Raw genomic sequence first — 19,303 nt, 5'->3', positions numbered from 1 at the left:
TCTCTCTCTCTCTTTTTCTTTCTTTTTTTTTTTCAAAGATTTTATTTATTCATGAGACAGACAGAGAGAGAGGCACAGACACAGGCAGATGCAGAGGGAGAAGCAGGCTCCATGCAGGGAGCCCGATGTGGGACTCTATTCCAGGTTTCCAGAATCACGCCCTGGACTGAAGGTGGTGCTAAACTGCTGAGCCACGGGGGCTGCCCTCTCTCTCTTTCTGTGTCTCTCATGAATAAATAAATAGAATATTTAAAAAAATAATTAAACTCTTTTTTAAAAAAAGGGAGAAGCACCTCAACGACTATCCCAATAGGGTAGGGAACAGAGAAACCTTGATCCACAGCAGAGATCAAGATTCACTGGATCTGAGCAAAAGTGTGATGTAGTGAAAGCTTAATGATTTAAGGGCTTTCCATGTCTGCCCCCACCTCTGCTCCCATCCCCGGTAAGCTCCTGCTTACAACTTCTGGAAATGTCCTATGCCTGCTGATTGGCCTTCTAATGTACAAATTATTTTCAAACCCAGATATGTTTTAGTAACTGCTAATTACACTTTTCCTTAAACTTGTTCATGGAACACCCCTGACAGTGGAGGAGAGAGGAGACATGCATCCCTCAGGGAAGCCTGGGGCTATATCCTCTGGCATTGCATCTCAAATATGATACTGATTTGAAGACTCTGGTTTTAGGGAGAAAATCTTTCAAATCTATTGTAAAAATGTTCTTGGTTTTATTTTCTATATCATTTATTTCTGCTCTAATCTTAATTATTTCCTTCCTTCCGCTGGTTGAAAGCTTCATTTGTTGTTGTTCTTTTCCTAGCTCTGTGTTCTGTTTTGTTTTGTTTTTTAAGATTTTATTTATTTATTCATGAGAGACACAGAGAAAGAGAGAGAGAGAGAGGCAGAGACACAGGCAGAGACAAAAGCAGGCTCCATGCAGGAAGCCTGATGTGGGACTCGATCCCAGGACTCCAGGACCATGCCCCGAGCTAAAGGCAGATGCTCAACCGCTGAGCCACCCAGGCATCCCTTTTCCTAGTTCTTTTTTTCTTTTTTAATTTTTTTTTATTTATTTATGATAGTCACAGAGAGAGAGAGAGAGAGAGAGAGAGAGAGGCAGAGACACAGGCAGAGGGAGAAGCAGGCTCCATGCACCAGGAGCCTGACATGGGACTCGATCCCGGGTCTCCAGGATCGCGCCCTGGGCCAAAGGCAGGCGCTAAACTGCTGCGCCACCCAGGGATCCCTTCCTAGTTCTTTTAAGCATAAAGTTAGGTTACTTGAAATTTTTCTTGCTTCTTGAGGTAGGCCTGCATTGCTATAAACTTCCCTCTTAGAACTGCTTTTCCTGCATCCCAAAGGTTTTGCACCATTAAGTTTTCATTTTCCATTTTCATTTGCTTCCATGTACTTTTTAATTTCTTCTTTTATTTTCTGGTTGACCATTCATTGTTTAGTAGCATACTATTTAACCTCCATGTATTTGTGGTCATTCCAGGGCTTTTCTTATGGTTGGCTTCTAGTTTCATAGCATTGTAGTCAGAAAAGATGCATGGTATGATTTCAATCTTCCTGAATTTGTTAAGAATTGTTTTGTGGGCTAATACATGATCTGTTCTAGAGAATGTTCCGTGTGTATTTGAAAATAATGTGTAATCTGCTGTTTGGGGATGGAATGTTCTGAATATATCTGTTAAATTCATTTGGTCCAGTGTGTCATTCAAAGTCGTAATTTCCTTGGTGATTTTCTGTTTAAATAATCTATCAATGCAAGTGGTGGTTAAAGTCTCCTACTAATACTGTATTGATTAGCTCCTTTATGTTTGTTTTTAATTATCTTATAGATTTGGGTGCTCCTATATTGGGAGTGTAAATATTTACAATTGTTACATCTCCTTGTTGGATTGTTCCCTTTATTATTATATAGTGTCCCTCTTTATCTCTTGTTACAGTCTTGTTTTGTGCTGTTTTTAAAAATATTTTATTTATTTGATAGATAGAAAGAGAGCATGAGCAAAGGGAGGGGCAGAGAGAGAGGGAGAAGAAACTCCCACTGAGCAGGGAGCCCGATTCAGGGCTCGATTCAGGGCTCGATCCCAGAGCACTGGGATCATGATCTGAGCCGAAGGTAGATGCTTAACCAACTGAGCCACCCAGGCACCCCTACAGTCTTTGTTTTAAAGTCTATTTTGTCCAGGATCCCTGGGTGGCGCAGCGGTTTAGCGCCTGCCTTTGGCCCAGGGCGCGATCCTGGAGATCCGGGATCGAGTCCCACGTCGGGCTCCTGGTGCATGGAGCCTGCTTCTCCCTCTGCCTGTGTCTCTGCCTCTCTCTCTCTCTCTCTCTGTGACTATCATAAATAAATAAAAATTTAAAAAATTAAAAAAAAAGTCTATTTTGTCCGATATAAGTATTGCTACTCTTATTCCTTATTATAATTGCTCACATGATTGGTGTTTCTCCATTCCCTAACTCAATCTGCAAGTGTCTTTAGGCCTAAAATGAATCTCTTGTAGGCAGCACATAGATGCATTCTTTTTTTTTTTTTATCCATTCTGACATCCTATGTCTTTTTATTGGAGAATTTAGTCCAATTACATTAGAGTAATTATTGATAGATATGTATTTATTGCCATTTTATTACTTGTTTTGTTGGTGTTTCTGAAGATTTTCTCTGATCCTTTCTCTCTTTCATGATTTGCCAATTTTCTTTAGTGACATATTTAGATTTCTTTCTGTTTATTCTTTGCATATTTATTAGTGGTTTTGATTTGTGGTTACCATTAGGTTTATATACAGCATCTTCTACATATAGCAGGCTATATTGAGTTGATGGTCATTTGAGTTTGAATCCATTCTTTGCTTCTGTCCTTCCTGCACTTTAGGTATATGATGTCATGTTTTATATCTTTTATTTTGTGAGTTCCTTGACTGATTTTTTATGGAAATATTCATTTTTACTACTTTTGTGTTTCCTACATTCATACTGTCATTTTTGGTCTTTCCTTTCTACTCAGAATCCCCTTTTAGTATTTCATGCAGGGCTGGTTTACTGGTCATGAACTCCTTTAGTTTCTGTTTGTCTGGGAAACTCTTTATCTCTCCTTTTTAGAGAGAGAGAGAGAGAGAGAGAGAGAGAGGCAGAGATGTAGGCAAAGGGAGAAGCAGGCTCCATGCAGGGAGCCTGACGTGGGACTCAATCCCAGGTCTCCAGGATCAGGCCCTGGGCTGAAGGCAGTGCTAAACCACTGAGCCACCCAGGCTGCCCATTTATCTCTCCTTCTATTCTGAATAATAACCTGGCTGGATTGATTGCTCTTGGCTGCAAGCTTTTCCCATTTAGCACTCTGAATACATCATGCCATGTCTAGCTTGCGAAGTTTATGTTGAAAAATCTGCTAATAGTCTTATGGGGTTTCCTTTGTATGTAACTGTCTTCTTGCTGCTTTTAGTATTTTTTGTCACTATATTTTGCCATTTTAAGTACAATAGGTCTTGTTGGAGGTCTGCTTTCATTGATTCTGTTGGTGGTTCTCTGTGCCTCCTGGATCTGGATTTGTTTCCTTCTATAGATTAAGAAAGTTTTCAGTTATTATTTCTCCAAATAAATTCTCTGGCCCCTTTTCTTTCTTCTTCTTCTTCTGGGACTCCTATAATATGAATGTTAATACATTTGGTGGAGTCAGTCACTTCTGTAAGTCTATTCTCATTTCCATAATTCTATTTTTTTTCTCTTTGGTTCAGCTTGCTTACTTTCCACTACTCTGTCTTCTAGGTCATTAATTGTTCTGCTTCTTCCAGCCTGCTGTTCATTCCATCAAGTGTGTTTCTCATTTCATTATTAAGCCCTTTATCTTCTCTGCTATGTTATTCCTTATCTCTGTGTTAATTGTTTCACTGATGTCCTCCACTTTTTTCTCAAGTCCGGTGCTTTAAGTTCTCTATCAAGCATGTTACTAATATCTGTTTCACTTAGGTCTCCACCCATGGCCTTGTCCTGTTCTTTCATTTGAGACAAATTCCTCTTTCCTATTTCTGTGTTAGGAAAGTCTCTTATTGGGGATTCCTGGGTGGCTCAGCGGTTTAGCGCCTGCCTTTGGCCCAGGGCGTGATTCTGGAGTCCCGGGATCGAGTCCCACATCGGGCTCCTGGCATGGAGCCTGCTTCTCCTTCTGCCTGTGTTTCTGTGTCTGTCTGTCTGTCTCTCTCTCTCTATCATGAATAAATAAAATCTTTTAAAAAAATAAATAAATAAAAAGGAAAGTCTCTTATTTTTGAGGGTAGTAGTTTTATGAGGAAGAGGTCTTATAGTGCCCTGCCATGTAGTGTCCCCTGTTCCCCAGGGCCTGGTACTTCTGGAAGTGTCTCCAGTGTATGCTGTGTACATTCTGCTATTGTGTCTTGACCACTTTATCCTTCAAGCTAGCCATTTCCAGAGTCTCTCCCTGCCTACTGTGGGCAGTATTTGGTCCCTGGCCTGAATGTAATACACTTTAACTAGGTGTGCTCTGGTCTGCTTGGGAAGTAAGACCTGTTGTCACTGCCACTGGAACTGAGACCTTGCAAAACTCCCTGGTCAGCAGATGTGTTGGCAGGGGTTTGGACCAGTCTTCTGGGGGAGGGCCCCCCACCATGCTGGGACTGAGGCAATCGTGATTGAAAGGAGGTTTTCCAAGAGAACATTGGGGGCGGGGCTTAGTGTAAGCAAGTTAGTGAGTGTCAGCACTCTGCTGGTTCCCGCAGGTGGCCCTGGGGTGGGGGGAGGAAATTGCACTGGCCAGTTCCTTTGTTCTCTGAGCAGTCTTTCATTAATGCTGTCCTCTGAGATGTGGTCTGAGATGAGCAAATAATCTCCCAACTGTGTGCTCCAGGGGCTCTTCAGATCCATGTTTCCACGCTGTTTGTCTGTGGGCTGTTTGCCCTGCCTTCTGTCCAAGAGCAGTGCAGTGCCCTCTGAGCTCTCCCAGGACCAATCTTGCTGACCTTTAAAACCTCAAGCTTTAAGCCTTGCTGGGTACAAGAACTCATGAAGTTCAGGCCCTCTCACTCTCCAAGCCAGTTGCCAAGGGGGATTCTTTTTCACCATGCACTTGCTCCCCGGAGGGGTAGTCTTTCTCTTGACCTTCCCTGCAACTATGGCTCCCTCCCCACCATAGTGGCCACAATCTGTTTCTCTCCTAAGCTAGGTCTCCTCGCTTCCTACCTTCTTCAATTTGGCCTCTTCTCTAGCTTTAGTTGTGGAGTTTGTCCTGTCAACCTTTAGGTTAATTTCTGGGGTATTGAGGATGATTTCATAGTTATTTAGTTGTGTTTGTGAGATGAGACAAGCCCAGGGTCCTCCTACTCTGCCACCATCGACCTCTTATCCTCTTTTCTTGGTTTTAACATGAAGTGATCTATTTTTCAAATCTTTGGGTGAGATTAAAGATCTAGGATGATGTGTCTTGTTTATCTGTGGTTTTTACTATAATTTAGACCACACAAATCTTTCAGCTCATATTAGCATTTTTAAAGGTATTCTAAATGCACAAAGGAGTGATTAATGAGGACTTTTTAGTGAGATAAAATTTCTCACATTTAGGATATGTGTGTGAGAGTGTATACATTCTATTAATTATGCAGTTCCCATTGTCTACCTCTTCATTAATTTCAAGTACAAAAGCTAGAGAGACAGTCTTTCCTAGGATCATTCCCGTCAGGCCATGTGAATGGCTGCTGGCCTTATGTACTCATAAGGCCATCTCCTGGGGTAGAAGTTTTTATCATCACCCGAAACAGTGATTTTGTGTTTTTAGTTTGTGGTTCCTGCCACCAAGGGGCCTACAGAAAAACCTAAAGGCTGACAGGATCTCCAGGATCTTCCAGCTCTGAATTCCTTTCCATTTATGCTAAGGATAAAGATAGTTGTTGGCTGATTATTCTACAGCAGTTCAATTCTGTATCACTGGGGAGACCTCACTCACTCCTCGGCCCTTTGGAAGCAGCTTAGGCTCTTTGACACAGTCTGGGTTGAGAATTTCCCCCAGCTTCCTGGGCCAAGACTCAAACAGGCACGATAGTTAGCATTCTGACATGCACCCATATGGAGAACATTTTTCCTGAACAATTAGCAGCCATTCTGTTTTCTACTCAGGCATAAAGTTATCAGTGGACATCTTTTATCATTGTAGAATGACAGCTGAGTCTATGCACTGAGTGGTTTTCTATAGAGATAAGAGGAGTGCTTGGCCTGGTATAATGATAGGAAGCTCACCTTGATCAGTTAAAAATAGAAGGCACCCTATCAGCAGTAAGCACAAGTGAGCAATGCTTGTACCTGAGCATAAAGAATAGAGTTTGGCTATTTCACTATTTAGCTGTTCCCACTGTTAACACTTGCTGCCTGTCACCATTAAGCAACCTATTTGCAATATAATTTGGGAATTCTGCATCATTCAGCTCAACCTGTCCACCCACCCGAGGATAGTGGTGGGTAAACCTCCTAACAGTTAGAGCAGAACATCATTACCCAGCTCACCCTCAAAGCTCATTCAAGAATCACTCTGCATCACTATTGTCCACTTTAAGGATGTCCAAGTGAGATTTGGGCTTATAGCAATAGCATTAAAAAAAATCAGTTAAAGGAATGTGTATAGTACTTACCATGTGCCAGGCACTTTTTGTAGTACTTTACATTTATTAATTCATTTAGGCCTCATGGTATCCCTAATAAGGTATTACATTTTTACCATTTTACAGAGGAAGAAACTCAGGCATGGTGGTTAAATAAGAGTAACTGGCAGAACTGGGATTGGTGTCTGGGCAGGCTGTCTGTGCTTGTTATGGACTGAATGTTTGTGTCCTCCCAAAATTCATATATTAAAGCCCTAAGCCCTAATATAGTGATATTTGGAGATGGGATCTTTGAGAGGTGATTAGGTTTAGATGAGGTCATGTGGTAGGGATGGGGGCCCTTATGATGGGAGTAAAGCCTTTGTAAGAGGAGGCATTAGAGATCTTGCTGCCTCTCTTTCCCTCTTCCTCCCCGTCTTTGCATGCGTGCATGCTCATGCACACACACACAGCTCATGTGAACATAGCAGCCTTCTATGAGCCAGAGAGAGTACTTTCATGAGAAACCAGCCATATTGGGACTCTGAGGGCGGATATCCAGCCTCCAGAACTATGAGGATAAATGTCTGTGGCCTACACCCACGGCCGCTGGCATGCTGTTATGGCAGCTCAAGCTGACAAACAATGCTCTTCAAAACTCTGCAATCCAGATGTGCCTGGGTGGCTCAGTGGCTGAGTGTCTGCCTTCGGCTCAGGGCGTGACCCCGGGGTCCTAGGATTGAGTCCCATATCGGGCTCCCCACAGAGAGCCTGCTTCTCCCTCTGCCTATGTCTCTGCCTCTCTTTTTGTCTTTCATGAATAAATAAATAAAATCTTAAAAAAAAAAAAAAAAAGAAAAGACTGTGCAATCCAGCCTCCCACAGCCCCTCTCCCTTTCAAGAAACACCTGCTGGTCACTTTCTTTGGTCCTTCTGATGCCTTTCCTCAGCAGTGGCTCCACCAAACTCTTGATTCAAGACCTTGATTTTATCCACCTCTGTGGGAAGAGGAGTGAGTGAAAAACCTCTTTATTCTACCATAGGAAGAGCATGTGCCCCATAGGTTGTGTCACAAAGGTGTATATTCCATTGGCACCATAGCAGCCAATGAATGAATGCAGTGAAAGCAGCACCTGTCTGTTCCAGAGCCCTGGGCTCTGTGGAGGCAAGAGGGCAGTTTTAGCTATACCTGGAGCCAGTCTCTGTGTCTTTATCTGTGATCTTCTAGATTCAGGGCCCAGCTAGTCATAATTATGATGAGGGAAACTTACCTCTCTTCTAGGAGTTCATTACTCAGATGGTGAATAGGTGAGATGAGCCATCTTTATTGATATCTGTCCTAAATACTTTGCTAATATTCTAAATTACCATAGTGGTTGCAACTGTGAGGCATCTGATTTTTCTCTCAGGAAAATGGATAACTTTCTGTGACAGCACAACTCTTTTGGCTTTATGTGCAACCACCTGAGAATCTCAATCTAGAAATAGTGATTGTTGAAATTGTTTAACATGAAAGAAACACTGTGCTGCAGACACTCAGAACCACAGCATAATTTCTGGAAGCCAGCAGGCCCACCTCTATGGAAGAAGAGTCAGAGCTGGTACCGTGGAATCCCTGCGGCCCTCTTCATCCACCCTGCAGGACAACTGCCCCAAGACACAGAAGACAGAGGCTACATGAATGTCTTCAGTGAATGTCACTTCTTTTGTTCTTGAAGGTAGAAGAGTACAGATTACATATTTTAAAAATTATACAGAACCAGTTTTAAACCTGACCTCTTTTCACCTTGGACATGAGTCCCACATTTCTGAGAAGAATAGCCGATTTCCTGCCCTTAATTTCACACACCAGGCCCTTGCAGAGTGGTAAGAACTGTCTTCTCATCCAAAAACCCATCTCAGGAAATTAGTGGTCTCTAAACTGGGGTGCTAAAGAGCAAAATGAGAAATAAAAATGACCCCTACCTGGAAAAGGATAAGTTAATAATCCAAGGGACGTCAAACCTCAGCTTTCTAAGTAAGCGAACTACAGGAACAACACTGCCTGTTTTCAGTGAGTTTGGGAAAATTTGGAGCTGTTGTCTCATCACTGGCTGGGGAATAAATAAGAGTTTAAATTTCACCACAAAATTAAAAAAAAAAAAAATCACCCTGTTCTACCTGCCCTGAAATAAGACTTCCTTCCCTTGAATGGAAGTGGAGTGTAGTGAGGGACATCTGTGTTGGCTTCAGAGTTTTCTTTCTGGAACTTTTAACTTTGTCACAACTGCCCTGCCATTCAGTGGGGATAGGCCCCCAAGTCCTGTGCTTCTGTCATAAGTAGTTCAAGTGATGATAATATCAGAGTAGACCCCGCAAGCAAAATGAATGTCATTACCACCCTGAGCCACTAGAACAGCTCAAATACTGACAATACTAAGTGTGGTGAAGATGTGAAACAATAGAAATGCTCATACATTCACTTCACTCCTACAACTGCTTCAGTGAACACTTGGACTATTTCTTTTTTAAGATTATATTCATTTATTTGAGAGAGAGAGAGAGCATAAGCAAGGGGAGAGGCAGACGGAGAAGCAGACTCCCCGCTGAGCAGGGACACCACCACCACCACCTTCCCACTCTGGGCTCGATCCCAGGACATGGGGATCATAACCTGAGCCAAAGGCAGCCACCCAACTTACTGAGCCACCCAGGTACCCCTATGTGGGCCATTTCTTATAAGTTAATCATATAACCCCACCTTGTTTTGTTGTGCTTTTACTGTGTCTTTACAAATTGAAGGTCTGTGGCACCCTTGCCTTGAGCAAATCTACTGGTGCCATTTTTCCAGCAGCATTCACTTACTTTGCATCTGTGTCACATGTTCACAATTCTTGCAATATTTCAAAGTTTTTCATCATTATTATACTTGTTATGGGAATCTGTGATCAGTGATCTTTAATGTTACTATTGTAATTGTTTGGGGGCACCACAAACCGCAACCGTGTAAGACCATGAACTTCATCCATAAATGTATGTGTTCTGACTGCACTGTCAACCAAATGTTCCCCTCTCTCTCTCTCCCTCTCCTTGGGTGTCTCCCTATTTCCCGAGACACAGTATTAAAATTAGGTAAATGAATAACCCTACAATGGTCTCTAAGTGTTCAAGTGAAAGGAAGATTGGTACATCTCTCACTTTAAATCAAAACCTAGAAGTAATTAAACTTTGTGAGGAAGGCAGGCCAACAGCTGAACCAAGCCAAAAGGTAGCCCTTTTGCACCAAACAACCAAGCTGTGGATGCAAAGAAAATGTTCTGGAAGGAAGTTAAAAGTATAACTCCAGTGAACACACAACTGATAAGAAAGTGAAACAGCCTTATTGTAGATATGGAGAAATTTCAAGTGGTCTGGGCAGAAGATTAAACCAGCCACAACATTCTCAAGGCAGAGGCTAATCCAGAGCAAGCCCCTAATTCTCTTCAATTTATGAAGGCTGAGAGAGGTAAGGAAGCTGCCGAAGAGAAATTTGAATTTAGGAGAGGTTGGTTCATGAGGTTTAAGAAAAGAAGCCAGCTGTATAACATAATAGTGGAAGGTGAAGCAGCAAGGGCTGGTATAGAAGCTGCAGCAAGTTACCCAGAAAGTCCAGCTAAGATAGTAATGAAAGTGGCTACACTGATAAACAGATCTTCTATGTAGATGAGAAGGCCTTCTATTGGAAGAAGATGCCATTGAGGTCTTTTAGAGCAACAGAGAAGCCAGTGCTTGGCTTCTTAGCTCCAAAGGACAGACTGACTCTCTTGTTAGGGACTAATATAACTGGTGACTTAAAGTCAGTAAAGTGCTCACTGACCATTCTGAAAATCTTAGGGCCCTTTGGAATGATGCTCAATATACTGTGCCCATGCTTTATAAATGGAAAACAAAGCCTGGATGATGCATCTTTTTACAGCACATCTGTTTACAACATGGTGTACTGAATATTTGAAGCCCATAGTTGAGATCTACTGCTCAGAAAAAAAAAATTCTATCAAAATATTGCTGCTCATTGACAATGTGCCTGGTCACCTAAGAACTCCAATGATACACAAGATGAGTGTTGTTTTCATGCTTGCTGACATAATATTGATACTTGGAACTCACAGATCAAATAATAATTTCAACTTTCAAGTCTTATTGAAGAAATACATTTTGAGAGGCTCTAGCTGCCATAGAAAGGAATTCCTCTGATGGATCTGGGCAAAATCAATTGAAAACCTTCTGGAAAGGATTCATCATTCTAGATGCCAGTAAGAACATTCATGATTCATGGGAAGAGGTCAAATTATCTACATCCACAGGAGTTTGAAAGAAGTTAGTACCCACCCTCAGGGAGGACTTGGAAGAGTTCAGGATGTCAGTGGAGGCAGTCACTGCAGAGATGGTGGAAACAGCAAGAGAACTAGAAGTGGGGCTTGAAGATGGGACCACATTGCTGCCATCTCATGATCAAACTTGAACAGATGAGGAGCTGCTTCTTATGGATGAACAAACAAAGTTGTTTCTTGAGATGGAATCTACTCTTGGTGAGGATGCTGTAAAGACTGTTGCAATGACAACAAAAGATTTAGGATATTATATCAACTTAGCTCATAAAGCAGCAGCAAGGTTTGACAGGATTGACTCTTGACTCATTTTGAAAGTTCTATTGTGAGTGAAATGCTATCAAACAGCATCACATGCTACAGAGAAATCCTTCATGAAAGGAAGAGTCACTCAGTGCAGCAAACTTCACTGTTGTCTTCTAAGAAACTGCCGCAGCCACCCGGCCTTCAGCAGCCACCACCCTGGTCAGTCAGCAGATCAATATCAAGGTGGGACCCTCCACCAGAAAAAGATTACAACTTGCTGAAAGCTCAGATGATGGTTAGCATTTCTTAGCAATATGGTAATTTTAAATTAAAGTATGTGTAATGCTATTGCTCACTTAACAGACTACAATATAGTATACACCTAACTTTTATATACACTGCGAAACCAAAAAATGCATTTATTACAATAAAGCAATATGTAATTTGCTTTATTGTAATATTCACTTTATTGTGGTGTTCTGGAACCTAACCCATAATACCTCTGAGGTCTGCCTGCACTTTCCATATGACAGAGAAACCCCACTCCCAAGTGTTTACCCCAAAGAAAGAGACATATGCACACAAAAATGACTTGTACAAACATGTGGAGAGCAGCCTTATTCTTAAATATAGGCCCAAACTAGAAATAGCACAAATGCCTATTCATAGGAGACTAGTTAAACAAATTGTGATATATTCACATGGCACAATACTATTCAAAATATTTAAAAAGAGTGAGTTATAGATACATACAAGAACATGGATGAGGGGCAGCCTGGGTGACTCAATGGTTTAGCGCCTGCCTTCGGCCCAGGGTGTGATCCTGGAGACCCGGGATCGAGTCCCACATTGGGCTCCCTGCATGGAGCCTGCTTCTCCCTCTGCCTGTGTCTCTGCCTCTGTCTCTCTCTCTGTGTCTCTCATGAATAAATAAATAAAATCTTAAAAAAAAAAAAAGAACATGGATGAATCTCAAAGGCATCATGTTGGGTAAAGGAAGCTAGAATCAAAAATATGAATACTTTCCCCTTATATGAAATTCTAAAGTAGGCAAAAACTTAGCTATAGTGAAGAATCAGGGCAGGGATTGCATATTCCTCTTGCACATACAGATGTAGTTATACAGTTGTAGATAATTGTTAAAATTCTTTGAACTAAATCCATAAGATTTGTGTTTTTGAGTTTCTTGAAGTTATAACCCCATCATGAAAGCATTCTTTTATCCTCCTGGAGGGTGAATACACTTTTTTGAGAGCAAATGGGGATGCTTTTAAAAAAATCCGTTTCATGTGACTATATGTTAATCATCCAGCAGTCACTTTTCAGGATCTCAAAATAGTAGTGTCCACTGATAAGGCTACCTTATGCTTTGATGACAAAAAAAAAAAAAAAAAAGTTAATGAAGTCCACTGTCAGAAAGAGAGGATTTGTTATACATTTTGTTTTTAATGACCATACAATTGTAGGAATGATAAATTTAGGTGGCTGCCTATTCTCTCCTACCATCAGGTACAGATCAGAGGGAGGCTGAGGCAGCAGATTTTTGTGCTGGAGGTTATGGTTTCAAATCCCCTTTAGTGCAGGTGGACCTAGACATGCCACGGATTGGCATTTTTTTTTAAAAATTTCATTTATTTATTAGAGAGAAATAGAACAAGCAGGGAGAGCAGTAGCAGGAGACAAAGAAGCAGACTCCCTGCTGAGCAGGGAGGCCCATGCAGAGCTCAATACCAGGACCCTGAGATGACCTGAGCTGAAGGCACATGCTTAACCGACTGAGCCACCCAGGTGCCCCTGGATTGGCATTTAACTATCAGAATTAGGCGTGTGGGGTAGTTTCTGAGTTAGCACAGGCATGGAGGTGCTTCTGGGATCACTTGGTTGTTTTTCTAAAAATTCATTTGCATTCACAGAGTGCTCAGTTGGGTAATCTTAAAAGAATGTTTTCCATGGAAGACACCTGAGAGATCTCTTCCCCTTCTCAGTAAATCCAAGCTTAAAATTGGCACCAGGCCATAGGCATTTTGTACAGGGGAAGAATGGGCATGCAAAATTACAGGAAAGGAACCCGATTTCACCCTGAAATTGCATCCTCCCTCCTGTGGCAAGTGAATGAGGTCTCGCTCTGTCCTTTATGGGGCCACGGGAAATTCTTTCCTTCTGCACCACAGAATCCACACCTGTCTGTGTTCACGTGCTCCAAGAATTCCCCATGGAGGCTGGATGTGTGCAGCACACCTGCCTCTCAGCCCAGGCTTGGGAGGGGTGAACCGCTCCCAAACATATCACCTGTTGCATGGTCACCCAGAGCAAATGATGTTAGAAGGTACACTGCTGCCCTTCTGAAAAGGGCTCCTGTGAAGAGAAGACTGGATTGAACTTCCTTCATGTACATTCATGGAAAACAAGGTTTTCAAAAAGCCAGAGCTCACAAACAAAACTAGGGCTCCCTTGACTTTGAATGGAAAAAACAAATTAGGAAAGGTGAGGGGTAAGCCAGAGTCGAAAGAGGAGCTAGGGATTACAAACCTGTTCCTACCAGGTCCTTAAAGTTTGGTTAAATTTTGTTGTAGTTGTGGCCAGTTGAGGGTGAAGGGCTCAGGGTAGTTTTTCCTTGTTTCTGTTGTTGTGACATTGCAAGTGTCCAGATTTTTTTACTCACTTTTTGAATTTAGTGTTCTGTGTCTCTGATGTTGAATCGAAGTCAGACTCCTGCCCGGAGCGTGGTGTCACATCTGTACTTGGAGATGTTCTCTCCTGCTCAGGGACGGGTTGGAGTGAGGGGTCGGGGAAGAAGAAAGCTCATCGTACCTCATGCTGAGGAGAGGAAGTGGAATTTGGGGGCAACCAGTGTGTTTGAATCTAGCAGCAGGTCCTGGGCAGGGGGCAAGATTGCAGACTTCACTTTTCTTCTATGAAATGGGAACTGTGAAGGATCAAATGAGAAACCCTGTCACTTAGGGGTGTGCAAAGAAAGCCTAGTTCCTTCTTCTGGCAGGTGAGCTGTTTGTTGGCTTCTCCACTTTCCATTCATTGTTTCCCCTGCGCCCCACACTGGGAGCACAGACTTCCCTTAACTGGCTCTGGTTACTTCTGCTTCCGGTTTTAAACTTCTCGTCTATCATCACGTTCTTGGGTGGCTGGACCTGGGGGTGTGTGTTTTGTGTGTGTGTGTGTGAGTGTGTGTGTGATTAGTAGCACGCTGCAGGAGAGGAATGCGCTAATCCCTGATCACTCGTGTAGTGGGTGCCCATGATTAATACTTCTGGTTTAACTCAAGGCTGCCCTGGGCAGCTCATTGCAGTCAGACAAACAAACCTCCAGTCCTGTCGGGGCTCTGACCTCTTCATGCCCTAATGTGTCAACCCGTTTCACCTACCCGAGCCTCCGTTTACCTGCATTTGGGTTCCTCTGCACTTGGCATCTGAATGGTTCAGGTCAGTGCCAGTAAAGATGTGTTAACTGAGGGGTGCACTCTTCCCAATAGAGGGTCAGCACATCAAAAGGATGCTTTTAAAACCCTACTCTGTAGTATTTAGGAGGGGTGAGGGCAGAGGGTAATTTAAATGCCATTTGTTACCCAGCCCAGCTCAATAAACATTTTTTTTGTTATGCTAAGAGAACAAGAAAAATGTAATTAAATTTGAATAACCAAAGCTGTGGCCTTAGGGAAACTCTCAGGACTTTGGGCCTCAGTCATTCTGTAAAAATCTGTAGAAACCTTCCTGGAGACACAGCTTTAGGTTCACATACATGAAATCTTCCCAGCTCCAAGCTTTGAAAACCAACAACAAAACAATATTTCCAAACCTCTTTGTAACTTTTGTTCATTTAGGAAGGGGCTTCATATTGCCAACAGGGCAGTTCAAAGTTCATGGAGTTTCATAATCTGTTTTAAGTAGTACCTTGTTGTAAAGTGTAATTTTCAAATGACCCTACTTTTTGATAAATATACCTGGTGGATGATCCAGGATGTATCCCCATAAGTATAGCTCGAAGGAGTCCACCTTCCATGGGCCACTGGCGCACCACCCTAGCCGTGTGTGCATAGGAGAGCCAAACCTAAGATGCCAGCTCAGCTGCCACTGGAGTAGGGCAGCTACTGGTAGGGGGCTGGGGGTGGAGGGAGGTTGGTGGAAGGTTGGGTTTGCAGAGGGAGCTGGCCAATCAGCTCCTTCCCATGGTGTGCTTGGGGGATGGTGGGCTTGAGTTAAAGGTTTCTTCCATGTGAGGAAGACATGTTTTGTGCAGAAAAAAAAAAAAACAGGAAATGGAGATAGCCTCAAAGAGATATGCAAACAACAATCAGCCATCATCCTCCCCCTGATTATTCCTGAACGTGTCAGCATGCACCTGTGAAAGGGGGTGGTGGTCCCAAGTCAGAAGGCGGGGACCACAGACAGTTTTTGAAGTCCCAGAATGTGTCTGTGAAAGGTGAGGAAGTCCTAAAGCAGGACTTAACAAAAATTAGAGTCTGTATTGACATCTACAGACATATGTATAATGCTCAACATTTAATGACGTGCATCAGGACATGGTGTCTCAAGTTCAGTTTTGAGATTTGGCCTAATTATGTCACTTTTCCCACCTCTCCCCCGCCCCTCCCCATTGCCACGGTAGGTCTGCTGTAAGAGGTGTCAGGACCTGGAGCTTTCCATAGCAGTATACCCTGACATTTCTCTCTGTTAGCGGATGTAATGCTCTATCACTTGAATTGCTGCTCGGAGGCCCACTGTGTGTAGGCACCCCTCTACAGCTAAGTCCTGTTCTTGGACACTTCTTTCTTTCTTTGGTGGCCGCACTAAATGGAAATTCTCATACTTACCTCTTTTGACATTCTCTTCCTTCCTGAGGATGAATTGACAGGGCACAATGTACTCAAATGGTTTTGAGGTTTAAAACTGTTCTTTTAGGAGGCTGGCTCTCTTGTTTTAGAAAATGAAAGCCAGTCCTCCAATGCCAGGGTGGAGTCCAGCCTTACCCCAGACCTCACTGCTTCTCAGATTCATTGTCATGAAGTTCTGAGTACCACGCAGAGCTATGTGACGGACTTCAGAGGCAAGACCAGTGTGGGCAGTTGTGGGCTTTGCCAGGGCCGCTGGGGATTGGGGGTGCAGACAGAGAAGCCGAGATGGCAGAGACAGAAGCCATGCTCAGGTACAAGCAGATGGACAGAGCAGGGCCCCAGTGGGTGTGGCCCGCTCCCAGAAGAGAAGGTAGAAACCAGAGAGTGAGTGGATCCTTGCGTGCCACTGCCACCCTGGGGTCAGGGTGAACCCCACCCTCTCACACTTGAAGAGAGCTGCCCTGAGCCACCCATGTTCTCAGCCCTACCAAGTCCCTGCAGGTGTCCTCACCTTACAAGTGCCCCAGCCCCACTGCCCACCTGCCCTTGGAAAGCCTCATGCTGCTTTGTAATGAGTTTTTGTGGCAAAACAGATCTATTCCAGTGGAATCACCTGGTGAGGCCTCCAGAAAAGCAAACCAACAGATGTAAAGGGTTCTGTCACTTTGGTCCTTTTTGAAAGTAGCCCACCCTTCCAGGCCGGCCTGCCACTTGCCAGCCAGCTCCATGCTCCAGGCCTTGCTCACTAAAACTGAACTCTAAGGACTCTATACTCCCCAGCCCCTGTTTTTGTTCAGAGCAAACTTGTCCCTCCCTCTGCTTTGGCCCTAAATTCTCTTTTCAGTTCCTCACCTGACATTGTAGTTGGCTGTGCAACTCTATTCCTTAAAATCCTCTGCCCGTGACTCAGAATGCCAGGATCGAGTAAATCTCATCAAAAGCTGTGCTCCTCACTACCTATCCCCATCATTCATTCTGACCCTTGGAAAGCTCTCCCTCGACCCCTCTTCAGCTGTGGAAATCCCATTTATCTTTCCAGCCACATCTCACATTCTGACGTCTTTAAGAAGTCTTACTAGCCTTCTAGCCTTGTGAAACCCCGTAGAATATGACCATGATACATATCATACTCCTCTGTCTTGTGTACAGATGGTCCCTGACTTCAGATGGACTTTCAACTTAATGATTTTTCAACTTTGTGATGGCGTCAGAGTGATATACATTCAGTAAAAACCGTACTTTGAGTTTTGAGTTTGGATCTTGTCCCCGGCCAGCAGTATGTGCCATGATTGTCTCTCATGAGGCTGGGCAGTGGCTGCTCCCAGCCAGCCATAGTGCTGTGAGGGTAAATAAACAACACACTGACAACCATTCTTTTTTTTTTTTTTAAGATTTTATTTATTTATTCATGAGAGACACAGAAAGAGAGAGAGAGGCAGAGACACAGGCAGAGGGAGAAGCAGGCTCCACGCAGGGAGCCCGACGTGGGACTCGATCCTGGGTCTCCAGGATCACACCCTGGGCCGAAGGCAGACACTAAACCGCTGAGCCACTCGGGGATCCCCTGACAACCATTCTACACCAAGACAGCCATTTGTCACTTTTAGTACAGTATTTAATACATTACACAAGATATTCAACAACTTTATTATATTTTTAATCTTGCTTCTTGTTTCCTTTTTATTGAAGCATAGATGATACATGTTACATTATTTTCAGGTGTACAGCATAGTGATTTGACAAGTCTATTCATAGTGTAGCTACCACATGTCATTGTACAACATTTACTATACTATTGACGATATTCCCCGTGCTGTGCATTTAATTCCCCATGACTTAGTCATTCCATAACTGGTGTTTTTGTTTGTTCATTTCTTTGTTTTTTAGATCTTACTGGTAAGTTTTCACTTAGGCTATTTGTCTTTGTCTGGCTTATTTCACTTGGCATACGTTCTAGGTCCATCCATGTTGTCAGAAATGGCAAGATCTCATTGTTTTTTTATGGCTGAGTAATATTCCATTATGTGTGCATGACTTTGTATATATACACGCGTGCACACATACACACCGTATCTTCTTCGACCATTCATCTATGGACAGATACTTAGGTTGCTTCCATTTCTTAACTATTGTAAACAATGCCATAATAAACATAAGGGTGCATATACCTTTCAAATTAATGTTTTGTTTTCTTTGGGTAAATACCCAGTAGTGAAATTACTGGATCATATGGTATTCCTATTTTTAACTTTTTGAGGAAACTCCATGCAATCTTTCACATTGGTACTATATTATAAAATAGGCAAAAGCAAAAGCCTATTTTATAATAGATGGTTTTGCCCAACTGTCTATGATGTTCAGTAGGTTAGGTGTATTAAACACATTTTTGGCTTAGGATATTTTCAATTTATTATGGGCATATTGGGATGTGACCCCATCATAAGTCATGGAAGACCTGTAGATTGTATTGTACAATGGTGTGTATGCATGTATGTTTGTACTTATAATTTTAAGCTCCTTAAAGGCAAAGACTATAACCATACATTTTCCTCTGAATCACCATGCCTTGGACCAAGGCACCGGTTCCAAGAATGAATGAGCAGTGAAGGAACATGAACTCATGGCTAGGGAAAGTGGACATAAAAAGCCTAGTAGAGAAAAGTTCATTTGATAGGAGTCTGGCTCTAGCTTTCTCCAAAGGAGGGCTTTAGGGTCACCATTCTGATCAGAAGGGGGCTTAAAAGCACTTTATAGACAGAGGGAGACAACACTTGTTAAAATAAAAGGAGGCCAATGCTGATGGAGATCAAGAAAGAGGCATTCACCATGTCAGGTCCCCTTGACATTCTTCCTGGGTGTATGTTTTCACTGTGATTGATTTTAATGCTTTTCTGTTGGTTTTGTGTCATAGAATGTTTCACATTCTATTTAATCAATTCTGGGAGATTAAATTACATCTGTGTTTGAAAGAACAAGTATTCATACAGGTGTCACTTCTGTTTCTTGCAGGCAACTATGGTCCTGAGCTCCGCACACTTCTGGTTGGGATTATTTCTGGTGCCCACAGCATGTTTGATCGAAGATGTAGCATGGAGAGCGTAAGTGAAAAGTGAAATAGTCACCCTAAGTCTTGCTCAGCCGTCCTTGCAATCACCTTTCGTGAACCCTCGCCACAGGGTTATTTCATGATGCTGTGGGAGTTCTGAAGGAACAGGTATCCTGCTTCCTGCCAGCAACAGATGTAAAGAATGTTGGGGGTTTGGGTTTCCCGT

At 42.9% G+C, this 19,303-nt stretch overlaps 1 protein-coding gene across 14 annotated transcripts in view; it reads left to right on the top strand.

Annotated features, from left to right (window-relative positions):
* Window positions 1-19,303, top strand: part of LOC140615803 (phospholipid-transporting ATPase IB) — a 570,784-nt gene that overhangs the window by 499,773 nt on the left and 51,708 nt on the right. For all 14 annotated transcript variants that reach the window (XM_072795750.1, XM_072795748.1, XM_072795745.1 and 11 more), the window contains one exon: window positions 19,041-19,129. In XM_072795750.1, the coding sequence (XP_072651851.1) occupies window positions 19,041-19,129 (89 nt within the window). The remainder of the gene's footprint in view (window positions 1-19,040; window positions 19,130-19,303) is intronic.

Source organism: Canis lupus, chromosome 24 (assembly GCF_048164855.1).
Source record: "Canis lupus baileyi chromosome 24, mCanLup2.hap1, whole genome shotgun sequence".
Lineage (NCBI taxonomy): Eukaryota > Metazoa > Chordata > Mammalia > Carnivora > Canidae > Canis > Canis lupus.
This window is presented reverse-complemented; position numbering and strand designations above follow the sequence as displayed.